We start from the raw sequence: 19,644 nt of genomic DNA on the forward strand, positions 1-19,644 counted from the left end.
TCGGCCCCGTGTGTGAGTGTGTTTCTAACGCGCTTTGAAGCCTGGCCTGGCTGCTGTGGTGTCGAGCTAGGCCCCGAGGAGAGGTGTGTAGGGCAGGAGGGGCTGGTGAACATCTGTAGAGCGGTGCTACCGGCTGCACTCGGGTTCAACAGGATGTGAAGAAATGATTTGGAATATTTACATCTATGTTCTTACCTGTTTATTTCCCTCTGTCTCACAAACACTGAGGGATGGAAACATTCACAGGCTTCTTCTGTACGAATAACTTTTTTTTTTTTTTAGCAACAAACAACAAATACTGTCGAGGAGCCCCTTGATCTCATTAGACTCAGTCTAGATGAGCGAATCTATGTCAAAATGAGGAATGACAGAGAGCTTAGAGGCAGACTACATGTAAGTAAAACTTTCAGGACGCTACCATGTTTATTCAGCTAAGCACTGGGCAGCCTTTTTTTCATGTACAACAGTCTATTACACAATCTTACCTGTAATATTCCATTGATTGTTTAAAAACACGATTGTATCTTATGGTTAAATTGCAGAAGTGGTTAGAGAAGTAGGTTAAAGCATCTTGGTAACAAGGGCTGAGCACTTTCTCTTATCAGAAGTGTAATGTGACTGGTAGAAAAATCTAACTTATTCAGTAATCTGTCTGCTACTAAGTGCTCCTCTAGAGAGTCAGACGTATTTTATTTTTCTTGCCTTCTGAGTGATACCAAGCAATTAATTCCACTGCTTTTGGCTTCCGCTTCTGTGTCTATGAAATAAGAAATAATGCTGCAGGCCTCTTCTTGTGAAGTACCTTGAGGTCTATTTAAGACTGAATTGAGGATGATATTATTGTTATCAAACAAGTATCTCTTAAGGCACACCCTATGAGAGTATGATGGTCTATGCATTCAGCTGGATTCTCTGCAAGTCTCATTTATCTAAATGCTTTCTTCTGAGAGTGATGTCTCTTGATGAGACAAATTTTTGCTTTTTATTAAGTCAGTCATCCTTCCTGAGTACTGTACTGGTCTGGGAAAGAGAACTAGTTACCCCATATGTTAACCGAGCCTCAACTCCTTTGGGAACACAAAGATGAGAAATCCTTGAGGCACTTATGTAGTTTGCAGTGTGCTTTTGTAAAGTGTTTGGAACCTTGCTTATTTTAATTTTTTGTGGTATTGTGTGAATTACAGCTTTTATATCCTTTAAGTGGGCCCCAGGCAATCAATTCCAGGAGCCTGGACTGACAGCAGAGACTATGCAGCTGGTTTAATGTTAATAAAGTGTGTCTGTCTTTGAGTTTCTGTGTGTGTTCTCACTGAATGCTAAACTACATTCCTACAGGCATATGATCAGCACTTAAATATGATTTTGGGTGATGTGGAAGAAACTGTAACTACAATAGAGATTGATGAAGAAACCTATGAAGAGATTTATAAAGTAAGGACGTAGTGTACTTATCCCCATAGAAAACTTTTTCTAAAACTAAACTATATTGTATTGTTAAAAGTAATTTATTGCTGGCTACTTTTTGTACCAAGATCTAACAGAAGTTTTGGGCAAATTGTTCTAAAAGTACAAAGGCTCTCCAATGACTTTGTATTAGTTGTATTGATCTCTTCAGCATGCCAGCATGTTGTATGTTTGAGCTTGTATTTGTTGGAGTTGTTTGTGGTGTTTTGTTGTGATTGAATTTGGTCATACACTTAGTAGATATGTTTTGTAAACTACACTTTTGTAAATGTAACCTTTTCTTTCCTTCTTCATAGTCTACCAAAAGGAATATTCCGATGCTCTTTGTCAGAGGTGACGGCGTTGTGCTTGTAGCTCCCCCATTGAGGGTTGGTTGAAGCAACAAAGCGTTTAAGCTTGTTGGAAAGTTTCAGGCTCTTGGACAATGATTCATGTTTTGATCATGTGTCTCAATTATGTATGTGTTTTTTATAGGATGTTTTTGTTTTGGGAAGGGGAGGGAGGGGAACCAGTTTGTCTTGCAGAAACTACATATAGTCAATGGAAGCAGTGTAAACCCAACCTGATTTTCTCAGAATTAATGTAACTGCTGTAAATTGGCTGTCTTGTCACATCAGTAAATGAATCCTTCATTTTTTGCAATCTTGGCAATAGCACTGTCTTAATTTCTTGTTTTAAATAAATTTGGTTTATCTTTCAGATCTGACTTGTCATGTTTTTATGTTGAAGATATTATTATGTTCTTCTGTAAAGCTAGTGCTATATTAACCTGTAGGATGTAGCCTCACTTTCTGAGAAAATGTAACTTCTGTGTGTGGTGTATTAATTTCCATTGTTACTAATACCTTAAGTCTTGCAGATTGATGTTTGGGAAGGCAATTCTACATGAATCTACTGTGCTATAACTTATGGCTTTTCTGTGTTCAAATTCTTGATGCATATCCCCGTAGCAGTGAAATAGTATATATATGCATCTTCCACTCAGGGTATGTAAAGAAGATGGGCTTTTTTACATTGTTTTCAGGTGTTTTTATTGTGCCTTTGTTAACAGAGCTCTGGTTTGCAAGGCCATAAGTAGACAGACAGTGGTTGCCTTGCACACTGTTGAATTGCCTGCTGCATGCATTCATTTCCCTGTGTCTGCAGCCTGTTTCAATTCTTGATTACTTTAAATTCTGCTCAATGCTTAAGATGCTCATTAGTTATCTGCAGTGAAGGTGCACTAGAACCCTGAACAAAGCTCTTTTTTTAATAGACACTTTCTGAGGCCCACCCTGTTTCCAGTTTATTCTCCTTGTGTGGGGAAAAGAAAAGGCATGCTATGAAATGTTTTAATAAGTGTGTGTGAAAGGCATGTGAGAGATGTAGGTCTACCCTGGGACATTTCCTACAGAGCTTGACTTGTGACGTAGTAAACTTAATTTTATCTAGGTTCGTAGGCATCCTCTGTAGGATTAGCGAAAGCAGGTTGCTCTGGCACTTCGTCCTACAATTAAAACCTTCATAACTTATGTCCATAGCTTGTGACAGTGGTGAGCAATGCAAGGTCAGCCTTGGTAAGCTCCAAGCCAGATTCTTCTTAAATAAATACTAACTTTTTTAGCAGTAAAATATATACATGCAGAAGATTAATGCATGCTTCATGGTCTTTGAAATAAGAAAAGCAGCGACTGATACAAAAATCTCTTGCTTCTAGGTGGCACCTATATTGTGTTTTTCTCATGCAATGTCCTCTAGGTAAAGCTGAAATAGTGAGGCTATTGCTGAGAATTAGTGTGTTAGCAGCAATTATGGTCTTACATTTTTAATTCCATGGAGACTTGCTACCATATTCCTTGTACTTCATTGTAGAAAGGGCAAATCACTCTGCTTGGACACACACGCAAGAATTTGTTACCTTAAACCTGTGCACGATGTTGTTTTCATATATAGGTCCCTTGCATGCAAATGAAAGAAGAAAACATCTGTACCACTTCCTACTATAATAGTATTTGAATGAAGAACAGGTATGCAGTGGCTTTATAGCAGACTTCCCTCACTATACCATCCTTTCTTGAAGTTGGTCTGGACTAAGATGCAAATAATTTTCCATGATTCCTATCTCACCCATTCCTAGCATGCTGTCTCTGCAAGAGTTAGCTCAGCAAGCATCAACTCCTGTTCTGTGCCTACCCAACCCTTGATGTTGGAAGAAAGCTAGTGATGCTACGGCTGTTCCCCTCCTGGAAGGGGTAGAAGGATGACTGCACTGAGATCTTTTTTAATCTATCATATTATCTCCTACCACTTTAGAAGGCCAAAATAAATGCTTAGGGGGAGAGAATAATAACAGGTGAATACAGTGATAGTCCTCTAGTTCCCAGGGGTCTGAATATCTGGGAAGGGAGAGAGTGTTTCACAGAACCTGAGCAATTTCTCTTCCATTAATTAGTCTACATCCTTTTAGAGGTCTGGTAAGCTCTCTGCTATGTATTGCTGTGTATCGTTATGGTATGTCACAGGCTGAGCATGTGTTCTCTGACAAAATACTTCTGGTTTTGGCTTTGTCTGGTTTGTCCTTGGTTTTGAACTTGCCGCTTGTCACTTTCATGTGATGCTCCTTAATCCTGTGTGAAAGACAATGTTGGCTTGGTGGTATTCAGAAATAGCAGAGTATACATTTATCTTTCCATCTTTTCTACTCCTAATTGTCCTTCAGTTTTCTCTTTTTCCAGGTTGCGAAGAAATCTTCTATTTAATAATTTCTGGTGAAAACTGCTCCATTTCTTTTTTACTATATGATCTTAGTATTGGAGGACTGACATGATACCCGAGGTGTTGGTACCAGGAACTTCTGCCTTGATAAATTATAGAATGAATAGCTATTAATAACACTTGTTAGGTTCTCTGAGAAGCATAGCAGCGATGTGAGGGCTACATTTCCTTTACCTGAGCTGTATTTGCCAGCATAACACCATCTGTCTGTGTGTCCTGTAATTCTGTATTACAGAGTATCAGCACAGTTGAAAGACATCAACTCACCTGAACTCCCGTAGAACTTTCAAAAATGTTCTCATTTGTCACCTTCTGCTTCTTTTGAAGTTTTAAGTGAGAGATTATGCATGGTGGTTTGGAGCTCAATTATTGTCTAATTGAGTTCTTAGGTATTTACTGTCTGATTATAAAGCTCTGTTATTGTTTGTTGCTGAAATGTCCAGTAGCATCTTTTACTGACCCTTCAATTTGAAATGGGCTCACTGGAGTGGGAGCCAGTCTAAGCTCCTCCATGACAAATGTGGATTAAAAAAAAATACATTTAAAAATATTTTCTTCAGTCTTGTCTCTTTCTTACTGTTCTTTCTATTCATTGATCACCAGTTGGCTGTACTAACCCTTTCTCAAGATTTCCACTCCAGATGTGTTTGAAAAAGAATTTATCATTTATTTTCCTTCAATAATTTCTCAAGATTTTTCAAATGCTTTGTCATCTTATGTTTTTAGCCTGCCAGAATTTTTAATATTACTCCTATTCTTGAAGGCTGCCTTTTTATTTCTAGTAGCTTTTTAGACATAGTAGCCTTTCTGTTAGTCTTCTGGTAGTTTTTAGCCTTTGGACTGCATCTTTTTAACAGGTGGCAGAGTAATTTCTCTGTTATTGTCTTTAAAGAATTTCTGTTCTGCCTGCAAACATTTGATTCTCAGCAGCTCTTTTTTAACAATATTTTTATTATGTAATTTTGTTTTTCAGAAGTGGTGTAGTTGGACTTCTGTCTTACTGCTTCTGTGAGAGCATCACTACGTGTGAAATTTGTGTGGACTCATTGTAAAATTGATTTTTTTTTAATCTCTGACTCATGTAGGACGCTAGATGGTGCTGCATTTCTTCAAATTCAAGCTTGGTTGGCTTTGCCTGACTGATGCACATAGCCTGTGTCAACAGGCCCTGCAGTTGTCCAATGAGTCATTTGTTTTTAATTAGGATGGCACTTGCTGACAGTTTTAAATTAACTCTGCTGCTCACCCATAAGTAAAGATCAAAATATGTTTTGATGTTTATGTAGGCACAGACCAAGCCCCCAAAAGAGTTAAAGTAAAACAATATGTGTGTCTTGCATTGTCAGATTTTAAAATGCATGAACTCCAGACTAGCAGCTTTGAATTATGCCATATAGAATAAATTGTGGTTAACCACTTTGATGCTAAGCACTGCTTAGAGAACAGCGTGTCGCTGTGTGCGGTGTACACGGCTGCTTCTGCACCCACAGATTTAAGTGCTGGTGTGGCTGTCCCATTACTTCACTGAAGAACTTAATTGCATTTCAAATTTGGCGGGGGAACAGCCTGCACTTAGGAATGTATGTACACTCAATTCCTGAAGTGACAAATATTTCTGTTTATTTCTAGTCACCAACTCTGCTGCCTTTTTGAACCCACAGAAACGGGTTTTGATCCAGTCTATAGATTTGAACAAGACAGAATTTTGATCTAGGTTATTTAGGGTTTTGGGGGATGTTTTTTTTAAGTTGAACAGGGATTATCTTGTGTGTTTTATTCCTATTCCCCAGCACAGGAAAAGCTCAGTATTTGGATAACAGGGTATAGTAAGTCTTGAGCAGCGGGAGCAATGGCAGACTTCTGCAGGGACTCAGGGTTGGAAAAGCAGAACAGTATTGATCATGTTGCGAGTTCTGCAACACTGCTGTCTGCTCTTGGTGTTTGTGTTCTTGTTCTGTAGGCATTGGAAATCTGTAATTTGAAATATGTAGAAGAAGGAAGCTTGTAAGCCCTTAGAATTCTTAAAACTGGAGCACTGGGAAGGGAGCTGATTCAGTGCCAGGTGACAAACGCTGTGCATTGTTTTTTGGACTGATGATGACATGTCCAGAAAATCCCATCAGGCTTATTAAGGTTTAAGACATTCATGCCAAGATCAGTGATGGGCTGAATACATCATTACTGAGGGTGTAGGACTCCCATGTTTCTAAACAGGAAGCTGCTTTCATATACTAAACAAAAAGAATGGGAAAGAGAAATAGAAAGTTCTACAGAAAATTGAAGCACAGTGTCCAAGCCAGCCTTTTTCTGGGGGGAAAGAATGGGTGGAAGGAAGAAAATAGATTATGTGGGTTGGAGCGGAAAACGAGAACCACTGACGGAAAAAGATGTAGTCAGAAACCCTATTTATGAGTGAATTTTTTTCATTGTTACCCAAATTAGTTTGAATGGAAGAGAGGCCCACTCCCAAATTTTGGAAACTTAGGCCAAAAAGCCTATTTAGTTTTACAATGGCATTTGATTGGTTTATGTTGTGACTCCCTGCAGTAGCAAGGGACCAGGCGTGCTGACTGTCTGTGTGGGTGGACAAGCATTGCAGAAAACACTGCAAAACCCTTTGGAAGAGTTGGGTAGTGACTGATCATGAACGGGGGTTTTAGCAATATTTTCTTCTGTATGGTGCATGGTAAACACGGAGATTTACTGAAGGTGCATATGGAAATCTTCGGAAGAGATCAGAATATTCCAATGTAAGCACGTTTTGTGAATTAGAAGGATGTTATTTGATCCAGAGTATGTACAGTGTTCCTCAGTCTTATAAATGTTTGTATTCTGAAAGTAAGGGATAGCATAAACCTTAAATGGAAAAGATAAATTTTCTTATTTGTGAAGATAATGAAGTATTCATGTGGCAATATAAAATACTTCTTGAAAACTGGTATAGTTCCAGAAATTTCAGTAAACCTAATCTGTATTACATATTTAGATCATAAAACATATTTAATACCTCAGGTAATTGATTCATTTCCAGTTTCTCTTTGGTTTTAATGATGGAAATTGCTTTAGATTTTTAGAACCAGTTTTTTAATTAACTCTAGGATAAAGACATATGCTTTATGCACTGTGCTGGCTAAATATGATGGTCTTTTATCATGGTCTGTTGGTTCATGACCCCCGAAGCCCACATCAGTACATAGTTACTCTGCAGTAGATCTCGCGTTTTGGCCAGCCTGTTTCTGGGTGAAATGAGCATGGAACTTTCATCAGTATCTTTAAGCTGCTTGACAGGTGGAAGCCTCAATTCCATAAACTGTTGTGATAGTGGATCAATTTTAGTCTCTAAAGGAGACCTTAATGCTGCAGCCTTCTTGGTCCTGGTCCTTTCTCAGAGCACTCAGCTGTGGCACAGGGAGGTTATTGTCTTTGTTGGTAAGGAGGCTGCACAAACCTTTGCTAGCAAGGGCACAGTTTATTGAATGATTCGTAGTCTGATCACTGCCCAATAGAACTCACCATTGTGGCACTTCTGTTACAGGTGGTTTTTTGCTCTTCTTGAATCTGCCAGGCTGTTGGGCAGAAAAACCTCTCTTTCCGTGTAAAATGTTGCATCAAATGTGTATGTCACTAGAGCCTGTCACTAAACACTAACCAGTGTGAAATGCTGTGTAAGGCTTTGACCGAGGAAGTCACATAATCTCCCTTCCTGAATCTGTTCTATGGAAATCACAAAGAACTTTAATGAAAGCAAACTTTTTACTTTTAAAGAGAGTATGCTGCTCTAAATTTAAGTTAAAATATATAGAATAGTAAGTATAAAGTCTATGGTTGTCATAATTGAATGCAATACTGAATTCTTCCAGAGCCTTCAAATTTCAGGGGCAGGGAAAAGATCTGAAAGAAGTAAATGGCGCTCCAAATCTTGATTTCTTTAAATAACCTCTGCAACAGATGACTATAACTTTGTCACTCAGCATATAATTGCTCTGATTAAATTGCCTTTTAATGCTGTGAAGGTGACACAGGCTCAGTATACCTGACTGCATTTTTTTGCAGCAGGTGGCTGTTACTAGTTCAACCTGTGCTGTAGGTGGTGCAGTAAAGCAATGTGTTGTAACTTATTTTGTAGCACCTATATTTAGTACTTTTCAGTAAAACAATTGCCTCCCCCAACTGCCCAGATGTTGCATTCCAGTGGTTAGCAGAAGTCTGAGGAAGAAATGAGATATCAACAGATAACATCTGAGAGCTAATTTGGTTTGTTCTCCATTTGTAATGCATTCCTCTGAGATAAATTCTTCTTGTCTGAGGTGCTCTTTATAAAAGGCAAGAGATCCAAAGCTCTGCTGCAACCCAGGAGATTACACTAGGGTTAAATTGAACACATGAACAATTTTTTTTATACCAAACCTTCCAATCATTATTGCTGCCTGTTGGTGTGATTCAAATATTCAGCGTTGTTTCTGCATTAACACGATCCTGTGCATAAAGTACATCTCTGAAGTATTCGTTTTCTGTTCAAGGAGTTTCTACCCTAGGAAGTCCTCTCCTTGTGCTGAAGGGAAGGTGTTAGGCTGTGAGTTGCGGAGCATCCTTTGAACTAATTGTCCACCCACTTGTTTCGTTTAGAGTAAGCCTTGCCTGTGGCACTAGCGGTTGTATTGTGCTAATGGTAGACACTAATCCCTAGGATTTTTATTTCTGCTGAGAGATAAATGATGACTGAATATCTAAACCCCTTGAGTTCTGTGTGCAAAAAGTATATCATAATATTTGAAGACACTTTTGAGTCTGGCTACAAAATTTTCATTGTCCAGAGGTGTAAAATATCTGTGGTCTTCATAGTATTTTCCTCTTGTACCTGGAGATGAACCACTTTCTTCCTGTATTGCTCTGCTTAGGATATTCTAGTCTTGGAGGAAATTTGACTTTGTGTTTCCACTCGTGAAACCCACTGTTACAGCACTGCTTGAGTTCTCATCTCCTGCATGCCTAGCTGATAGGTGCAGGCCTGGGTGATGGATGAGGGAAAATGTCCAGGAATTTTTGAGCTATTCAGTGCTTGTTGATAAAAGTGCTTGCAGGGCCTGAGCAGAAATTGTTTGCAACATCTGGGGAACTGACCCAGGTAGATGGTGATTCGTAGGTTTAAACTGAATCAACTCTCCAGTCAGTTCAGAGAACAGGAGCTGCTTAAGCCAGCACTGAAATTGGGGAGAAATGTTCATTAAGCTACTGCTTAAAGTAACATTAGAGTTCCCTTAGTAAAGAGGGGAGGTTTGAGTCCTGTTGTTAGCTTGTTAGTACTGACATGAAGCAGGAATAGATACAAGAGTTCATAAGAGCTGAACAGAGTGGCAACTGTGGTCTCAAAAAATAATTCCCAGGGGCTGAAGAGCTGAACAGGGTGGGAATTGTGGTCTCAAAAAATAATTCCCAGGGGCTGTACGGAAGGTGTCTCCACTCATCATAATTGGCTTATTAAAGGTTTAGACATTTTAAAAAACAAACAAAAAGCCCCTTAGCTAAACATGTGACATTTAAAAGACTCTGTTCAATTGGAATTTGAGATGAATGTTAAATAAGTTGTTTGGTTTTTTCTTACTTCATCAGAAGATATCCACCCACGTCTTATACAGCAGAATTGTGAGATTCCTATCCAGAGATGTTGTAAACAGAGCATGAAAATATATGATGTAAGCAGCCAATTTGCCTTGAGCAGTTTTTTTCTCTTCCATAGGGCCCTGTTGCATAACTGTTCCCTTCAGTCTGGCTCTGGTGTTTATGGGCTGGATGGTTACATGAGAAACTAATCAGAACATTCTCTACTTCTAAGGTCTAGGAATTTCTGGAGAAATCTGGAAGGTTCTGCATGTAGTAATAGCATTCAGAGACGCAAGGGTAAATTTCCATAGGATTCCTTCCCAGAGTTTCCTCCAAATAAATATTCTTTGTAAGAACTTAGTATTTTTTGTCCTTTGAGCAAGCTTGGGACAAGAGACTTTGTCTTAACTCTTTTTTTTTTCCTGTTTAAGTGAGTTGTGTAGGGTGACCACTAATCCTTGGTGTGTGTCTAAGAGCAGCAGAAGCAATTACTGCAGGTCATGGTGACCTCGGGCTAGTTTCCTTTTGTTTTTAGGTTGCTTATTAGTTACCCTACTAACCCAACATCCTTTGTTTCAGACAGAAAGCCATTGCAGGAATGCAATAGCAAGCGGAGGAGGAATGCTTCATTCATAAATCTGAGAGCATTTACAAAGGAGGCTATAAATTATTATCTAATTTCTTTCATGTGAAGAAAAGAAAGCAGGATATTGCAATTAGACATTTTGCTCAAGATTGCATGCTGAGACCGTGGCAGAACTGCAGATAGGGTACATTGCTGTCCTCTGTAAAGGGTCTCGTAAATCCTCAAGCCCAGTAATTCAGGCTGGACACGGACCATTGTTTCCACTATTACACTGGTAATGTGGAGGAAGTTGGTATCTTCACTGGAGGAGGAACTAAACTGAACTTATGGGATAAAATTATCTACTGTGAAAATTCCCTTGTTCATGTGAAACTTTGCATGACCTTATTCCTTGATGTCTTTTCAGATGTTTTTATGACAAACATATACTCAATTTCCATGTGATTTTGGTTGTTTGTCAATGGATTTTGGTGAGGTAAGAGGGAAACAGACTTGGTTCATATTTTTTAGTGACTTGTAAGATTAGCATAGGGCATACATTACATGAGAATGCAGTCCATCGGGAATCAGCAGACTGGTGGGTGAATATATACACTGATTACTAACTTCTGACCAAGGAGCAGCCCTGTGGGAACCTGGCTGGTTACATAAGTTATGCCTAGGTCTCACCCTCTTGAAATCCTAAGCCCCCACCCCTCAAGTACCTGCAGATGGAGCAAGCTGGGAGCCTCCTCGATCGTGGTGTGACAGCATGGCTCACGGAAGGTACAGGCCCTAGCATGTGATGTGCCTTAGGTTGGAGCAAGATGGAGCACTGCATGTTGAGATCCCATAGTCTCTGTGGGTTTTACCTCAGGGTGCTGGAGATGAAAGCTTCAACAGTGTAAAGCTCTGCGTGGGCTGTGTTTGGCCCACAGGCTATGTTCACCATCCCTCACATTCACTGGAATGTAGAACTTTGCAGCTTAGTACAGATTGTGTTTGGGTTTTTAACTGTTTAACAAAATAGAACTTGTAATTATCTGACCCTAAGTGGGAGTCACTTAAAATGCATTAGTTGAGGCCAAAGGAATTTCCATTTCACCCATGGCTCACACTAACCCTCATTCTAAGCTCTTCTATGTTGAGAAACCGCCAACTCAACTGCAGATGAATGTCTCTACTGGCATGATGTTGCTCAGATTGATGCCAAGCATTCTCACTGTAGAGTTGGGCAGTAACCCTGTGTATCCCTTGGGTCCACTTTTACACAAGTGTGAGCTCCCCGCTTAGCTCTGGATCTTCTTTGAATCTTGAGGCTGAATTGATAAACCACAGCACCCGAGCTTATCCTCTGTGGCTTCACCAAGAAGATGTAAATAAATTCTGAATGAGTTTTACTTTTTAGAGAAATGAAGCAAGCAGTTGAGAAGAGCCTTGCAGCTAGACAAGATAACCCCTCTAACATAAACCAGAATTTACTGGTTGTCTGGCTTACAGAGTGCAGTGTCAAATAATTTTCAACAAGGGTTCAGACTGTGAAGTTTGTCTCTGGTAGACTCCAGCTTCTTCAGCGTACTGACAGTGGCTTCATCCTTCTCTCCTGTTCTCTGTGAAGTCTTTCTCCATATTTGTTAAGAAGTCCCCTGGAAGGTGGATGGGAATTCACTTCTAAAAGTCAGTGTTTGATGCTCAAAATTTCTACTGTTTTTGGCAAAATACCCTCTCTCAGATGCAATGTTCCGTTCAGATCTGTAGGGGACAATGTCCAGCTTGGGTTTAGGTGAATGTTAGAAGCTGCTGATCTGCCAGCCCATGGAAATACAATGAGGCTTTGTCTTTTCCTTGTCCTGACTGAAAGCATCTACGAAGATGAGGAGGCATAAAGAGCAATCAGAATACACAATATTTTTAATATGGGTTATGCGGATGACCAGATGCAATGGAGAAAGGCAAACGTACACGTGCAGCTGTTCTGCCTTGGCCAGCCTTGTGGCCTCAAGGACTTGATCTGGCGGTGGGTGGGGGGCAGGGAAGATTTTTCCTGTTTTTCTTCTGGAACTTCTCTGATCAATAGGCTTTCCAATAGTTACCCGATGGAATGACAAAAATGGTCCAGTTTGTTAAGAAATGTCTCTGGTGGCAAAGTTTTTAAAGGTCTGGGAGTTTCCCTATTGTGTTTAATGGGGCCTTTGGCTCATAAACACATTAAACAAAGAAACAATAGTTCCCTAGGGGAATTTTAAAAGCTGAAGTGAAGGAACTTTAATAATATTATGAGGACCTAATATGTCTGATGTGGGAACTTAAATCTGAGTCAAGAATTATGAAAAGAATGTTGGAAGTGAAAATTTAATTACATGATTTATTGTTAATCATTTATTATTATATAGACAGTGCCAGGGGCACTCCTGGTGCTTTACAGATGATTACAGAATAGCAATTCCCAAATCAAAGATCTTGATCATGCAATCTTTAGTCGTGTAAATATTTCCCGTGGTGCCTGATCTTGTTCCATGTTAAAACTCAACAATCCCCCCGCAACGCAGCCCATCATAGACAATTAAAAGAACTTCAGCAAGAGAACACTGATTAATTATCCTCCCCAGAACAGTGAATATTTTGGTGCCATATATTGTATGGGTAAAAGATATCTATTGTGTTTTAGCAAACCTCACATTTTTCTGCAGCTTTAATTCTTAATTACTATGTCAGCAAAAATTAAGATTATTTTCATGATAGAAGAAGCTTATTTCTGGAAGAAAAACGTCCACTGGCTTGTCCTCATATGTTTCAGACCCTGTTGATTTAATGGAGCCAATTTACTTGCATGTAGTTGTTCCCTCAGTGACCAGTATAGAACATTTCACCTTCAAAGACAGATGCTGAATGTGAAATACTCCTGTGAGCTATGCAGATGCTGAAATCTCTATTTGCAGAAGGTTCTTCTTTTCTTTGTTTCATTCTGTGACGCTTTGCACTCCACTGGAAATGCCACCAATGAGCCATGCATTTAGATGGCTTTCTTCAGCTGAAATGGCTGTTGTTTATCCATGGGGTTGCTGTAGGCAGCCACAGAAGTGCACACAGCTTGTGCGTCCATCTTTTGGCTTATGTCTTTGAGACATAACAGCTCTGGTGGGGAGAGACTGAAGCAGTTGTGCGCAGAAGGCAAAGGAGGCTGCTTTTTTCCTCCATCTGTTACAGGATTCCAATATAACTTCTTGCAGCATGCTGTCCCATTGCTCTAAAAGCAGTGGCATGTAGCAGAGAGGAAGGTATTCTGGCTGGTGATGTGCAGTGATGTACGTGCCTGGGATTCCGGTGTAGTGATCGGGATTCACATTCCTATCTGAATATCCTTGGTCTAGACAGTGGGTAGGGAGGATCGCTGGAGGAGGCGGTTTGGATGACACTCGACATTGCCTGCTCTTGAAAACACTTTTTTTTTTCTTTCAGGGTTGAAATAATTAAGATTTAAACAGTCTAAAGTGTCATTTAATTACCCAGGATGTTAATGAAGTCTAGTACTTAGTGCAGGAATGAGCATTGCTCTGGCCAGTAGCTGGATGGCACTGACCCATTTTGTGTTTACAGCTAATAACAGGGAAGCACTTGTTCCTGCAACTCCTAATTACCTTTAGAAACTTACTGCCACAAGATGGTGTGGAGGTCAGAAGCCTATGGAGGTTAAAAATGGGTGTCGGGTAATTTATGGAGGGTAGGTCCACTTATGACTGTTAAACACAATAGTTCTGGTGTGATCTCCCAGTCCTACACCGATTGCTGGGGAGTAGGAGGATGTCCCTGGGGAAGAATTGCTCTGTACACACACCCTAGTTCTTATACTCTTTACCTTGCTGTTGAAAACAATGCACTGGGCTAAAGGGAGCTGTCAGCTGGCTCAGCGCGATTGTTCTTACATTCTCATGTGTTCCAGGTTCTTGGAAACTTCTGGTTTCAGACTCTAATAGTGTGTCTCATAGCATCATTAATCCTCTTTGTATTGTATCCATAGCCACACAGCCCTTCCTGAACTCCCTAGCTCCTGTCTCAGCGTGCCTAGGGCTGAATTCTCAAGAAGGGCTGGTCTGTAGTTGCTACCAATTCTACATGTAAAACCTGACTCCCCTGAATAAATGACAAACCTTCAGAGGGTCTGGAGGTTCACTGGAGTCATGGATCCCTTGGAGATTGCTCCGTTTCAGCAGCAAACAACTGCTGACTAACTAACCTTCCTGGCTCCCTTCTAGCGCTCTCTCGTAAATGCTTCAGCAATAAGCAGCTTTGATGTGCAAAATTGAAGTATGGCTATGAAATGATTTACTTAAGGTACAAGGGAAGGAATTATGAACCAGAATTATGATTGTCGAGACACATAATGTCAAGTTTCTGGCCAAATAATATAATAGTACTTTTGGAGGGCTTCTAAATCATATAATATTATATTAAGGATCAGCTTTACAGTCCCAGGCAGGTTTGGCTGTCATCGGCAGAAGACACAACCCTGCCTTCCCCTGTCTTCCCCCTTTTCTTTTCTTGAGCTATAACAGTTCCCTGTGTAATATACTAGCAAAGTCTGCAGCTAATTTTAGATTACATGAATAAAACAAGCTATATTGCATGGTAACTGAATACATATACCATTCGGTCCTTCTTGGTGTGAGACCACTGAACTCTGTAATAAAAATGGCGCAAACAGGTGGGAACGCGAATGTTTCAGCTCCCACAGCTACATCCACCTCTGATCGTAAACAAAAATGCATATTAAAGGTAAGGGACTACTGATGTGAATTTTTATAGCTCCACTGAAAACAGTGGACATTCTCAGGTTCAGTTTTTTCCCCAAATATATGTTTTCCTAGAGACTGAAAGCATTCTCTTCACTTTTTGAAATAACTTTAAACATGTTTTTGTATCTGTAATGCCTTACGTCGGTGCAAAGCCTCACAACAGAGCCTGACACTGGACAAGTGATCCTGACATGATTGCAACCAATCTTCAATAGTGAGTAGAAGAAGAACTGAGATTCACTTTATCCAGAGCTATATGTTTTCTAAGTTTACTGTAAATGGATGCTTAAGAAACAAGTGACCTCCTGAAGACCTCAGGATTCAAAGAATAATTCAGAAGTGTCCTTACAGGTTAGTGTGACCCACAAAATATCAATTACTCATTCCTAACTCTGAAACAGCAGTGCCTTTGTTTCTCTCTCTCTTTCTCTTTTTCTCTAACTTCAAGGCAATAACAGGACCCGTGGCTTTGCTCCATACATGTCACTGCCTGCCAAGAACAGCAGGCAAATGAGTAATACTATTCCTCCCTTGAAATTCTTTCCTTGAAGTGAAATTAATGAGAATCTTTACCATGAAAGAGAAGAATCCAGTTTTGTGGAGAGGCAAAGGAAGGATTTAGACTTAGATTGGTTTACGTCATTTTCAATTGCTTTTTCAGTAGTGGTGGTGGAGATAGCTAGAAAAAGCAATCAGAAAAGGGAAAGACTGATTTAAGTATCCCAAAAATTCCTTATCTTCTGGCAAGTGGCTAATTAGAAGCTAGTAAAGCAAACTGAAGACAGGACAGCATTGTGATCAAAAGGGGAAATCAGTCATAAAAATGCCTCTCCAGTCTCTGATGCTGCAATAGTCATTGTTAATGTATTTTTTTGCACCAAGAACCGGGTGCTTCAGGACAGGGCTTTGTAAAGGCCATCAGGTGAAAGAACAAAAATCTATCCACCACCAAGTAAGCTACTGTGCTGATTCTTCAAGGACAGGAGGTAAACATCTGACCAGTCTCTAGAGAAGCAGAGGAGATGAGTGGTAAAAGGACTTGCTTTTTCTTTCTTGTGTTTGAACAGTGTGTTCACGAGATTTTGGGGGTGTTATCATCAGCCAAGTATTCTCTTGTAAAATTGATACCTCCCAGTCTACTTCTTATTAGTAATGTAATAGCCGTGTTGAAGTCATGGTGGTCTAAGGATAGAATGGAAGCTAGGCATTCAGGGAGAGATGATAGCTTTTATTAGATATTTGTACGTACATTCTGCCTGCACTGTGAGACCTTGAAAGAATCTAGAAGGCAAATTTATACCGTAAGCTGATGAATAACAGGGACGCTTTCTCACCTTTAAACTTGTTCTCTCTGGGCATGGTGCAAGAATGATAGCAGGGTAATTAGTGTAAAGAAGAAGCTTCCGCTGTTGTTGTCTGTGCTGTTCGCTGTATGAATAAACAAAAGATTTCAATCTCCAGCACTGTGATGCTGTGATGAATGCTTTGCAAATGCTGATGGATGGATCAGGGGAGGATAGAAAGATAAGTCTGACATATCTTGCCAGTACTGAGTTAATATATGGATCGAAAGTGAAGTGTAATTACCACCCAGATCAAATTCTTTCAAGAGCCGGAGCTGTCTAGACCAACAGCAGATTTTTATTTTTAGGGTCGATCTTTGTGGGTTTTATTAGCAATGCTGCCTTCCCTGGGGTAAAAGGAAGGGAGGGGAGAACACAAAATCCTCTTGAGCTTGCATTGTTAAAACAAGCTATGTAAAGCTTACAAGAGAAACCTTAATTTTGAGATGTATTTTTGTGATGTTCCTTGTGAAATAATCTCTGCTTTAAATTGGCTTGATGAATGAGTGTGTTAAAACTGGCATTTGAAAACTAAATTATGTATTTAGTGTAAAAGTAGCTTTGTAACTCAGGTAAAGGGTATGATAATGAAGTTTTTTCTTCAGTTGAGACAATCCTGGGCAGTTAATTTTACCAGTGGTCACGATGTGCAGATAATGAGGTTTGCAGGTTAGCACAAACCTATATATGGCTCTGTTCACTATAGCTACCCAGGAGGAAGGAGGTGGACCCGTTCTGCTAATAGTACCCCTTTTTTAGCAAGTTGTTTAGCCATTGCTAGGCTCTGACGTGCGTTGCTTCTGTATTTAGTTTTGCCCCCACAAAACACCTGCACACAAATCTTTCAATTGGAGCAAGTACCAACTTCATTATGGATTGTGGGAATAAGCAATCTGAAGGGATGTTCTGAAGTTTAAGTGGGCTACTCAAATCAGAAAGCTGAAGAGATGAACCTGGATGTGCTATTAAACAGATCTAAAGAACCTGGAGTGAGATCCTAGCAACGTGATTTCCCCACCTATAAGCGGGTGCTAATATTCCTCTTTGCCACCTGGGGAGAAGACAGACCCGCTTAAAACTTTCAAAATGTTCTAAGGGTCTCACATTGAACATCTCTGTACAAAATCAGGTTTTATTTCTGCAGCATTTTGTCTGACCAGGACTGTTCTGCCCAGCAAGGCTTGGTAACTGCCTACTCATAATGTACGAACATCCCAGCAGTGGAAAGTGTTTGTGCTTAAATATGTTGAACCGCAGACCTCCAGCAGTTGCTCTGAAAAACCTTCTAGTTAAGGCAGAAGTCAGCATGTTTCTTTCTAATACCCTTTTTAAAATGGGTTTATGGGGAGCGTGAGAATAAAAAAGAATGAACAGCATGGAATTCCTGTTTGATATTCATGACAGTTTACAAGTCAGAAGCAGCAGACTGATATGTAGTTCGAGGTGGGTGGCTACTCTTCACCTCCTGGAGCAGGCACGGCATCTCCAGGGCGGTGCAGGAGCACGGCTGGCACCCTGCTCTCCAGCCTGGGCTCCACTAGATGACGGTGTTGGATCAGGTTCGCTCAAGAAGCCCTGTGCCCGGCCCCCCTGTAGCCCTGGGGGTTTTGCTGGTGACATTGGGAGCAAAAGCAGGACTTGTGCATTAAATACATGCTTTGTCTGATGGATTTACTGCATAACTGCATAGGGAGATGCTGAGAATGAAAAGACACTCTGAGAAGTGCTGCATCTGGTTGTTCTGGGATCACAGACGGGATTTGGAATTTGCAGATGTCAGTGGCAATGTCTATATGGAGAGGACAGCGTTCCGACTTTGCTGTGGTACCTGTAGTAGCAGTTCAGGGTGTGTGGCTGTGTAGCAGCAGAGTTCTTTACATTCCCGTGCACGTATATAATGCAATTATTGCTTACAGGTGGCTCAAAGAGTAGCATGAGTTGTCTGTAGTTTTGGAAACACAGAAATTTTCCTCCTGGGAGCAGGAATTAAGTCTTAAGCAGGTGTGGTATCTGAGGCATTAGAAAGGAGTACTGCCCACGTTCTCGTAGGGGAAATGGGATTCAGGGACTGGAATTTGAATATTGAAGTTTCTGGCCACCAGTCCAGTGGGGAGAAGAAGAATTGAGAATTGATTTTGCTTTTTTCACAGTTATGTCAATACTCTTTTCCCCTGACATGCTGTTTCTATCATTTCTGGACAGATGGTGAAGTTTTTATGTAATAGTGAACAAAACAAACCAAGTGGATCAGGGGCTTCTAACCTTTATCTCAAGAGTTAAGAACAAACATCCATATAATTTCCTGACAGTTGACAAGTTCGTACTAGATGAAAGCAAATGCTTTCAGCCATCGCAAACCACAATTCTTTATTATACAGTGTGGGAAATGTTGCAGTTGATCTTTTGTGTTGCCAGACTCTTTTCAATACATTTGGGATAAATTGCTATATAAAAGAAAATTTTACAGTTGCTTTACATTTTCATTAAATTTTCAAGAGTAAAGGCTCTGTGAAAGCAGTGCTTCAGGGGCATGCACTTGTGGAATGGTGTGATTCCGTTTTTGGACTGTTCTTCCCACTGATAACTCCTAGTGCACAGCGACCTGCATGCGTGTTCTGGTGTTTGTGTGCCTGGAAATTTAGAAGCATACAGCCTGGAGGACAACGCAAATACAAATGCTGTGTTAGGGGAGGTGGCACATGGGCTCTTCGTTGTCTGTGGCTTCACATGGCACAGCGGAAGCAAATGTCAGGGCGATCCCGCAGGCTGTGATAGCAGGTGCAGCTGGATGATTTGCCTGCCTTGGAAATGGGACCTTCTACCTGCACCCTCTGATCTCCCACCTCCTTGAGTCTCTGCTCTTCGCTTATTCCATGTGGGTGGTTGGATGGGAGTTTATACCACCAAGCTTCTTGATGTGTTGGTCAAGATGAGGCTCAGAATGCACTTTTCTTATGATACTCCTGTACCTTTCTCTGTGGCACAGCCATTTCCATTGGTTTTTGTTGGGTTTTATCTTGTCCACTGTTTTGATGTGTCTGGAGGGTTCTAGGAGGTGTGACATGAGAATGCCTGTAAGGCTTCAGAGATTTCCCGTTCCAACAGAGCAGCATCCATTCCTGGT

At 40.5% G+C, this 19,644-nt stretch overlaps 1 protein-coding gene across 1 annotated transcript; it reads left to right on the top strand.

The window, feature by feature from the left end:
- Positions 1–282: 282 nt before the first annotated feature.
- On the top strand, positions 283–2,165 carry LSM3 (LSM3 homolog, U6 small nuclear RNA associated (S. cerevisiae); the record flags this gene model as incomplete). Its single annotated transcript, XM_010075140.1, has 3 exons — positions 283–393; positions 1,336–1,431; positions 1,761–2,165. Coding segments are annotated over 3 exons (288 nt in total), but the record flags the coding sequence as incomplete, so codon positions are not given.
- Between the last annotated feature and the right edge of the window lie 17,479 nt (positions 2,166–19,644).

This window comes from Pterocles gutturalis, unplaced genomic scaffold (genome assembly GCF_000699245.1).
Source record: "Pterocles gutturalis isolate BGI_N339 unplaced genomic scaffold, ASM69924v1 scaffold6732, whole genome shotgun sequence".
NCBI lineage: Eukaryota > Metazoa > Chordata > Aves > Pterocliformes > Pteroclidae > Pterocles > Pterocles gutturalis.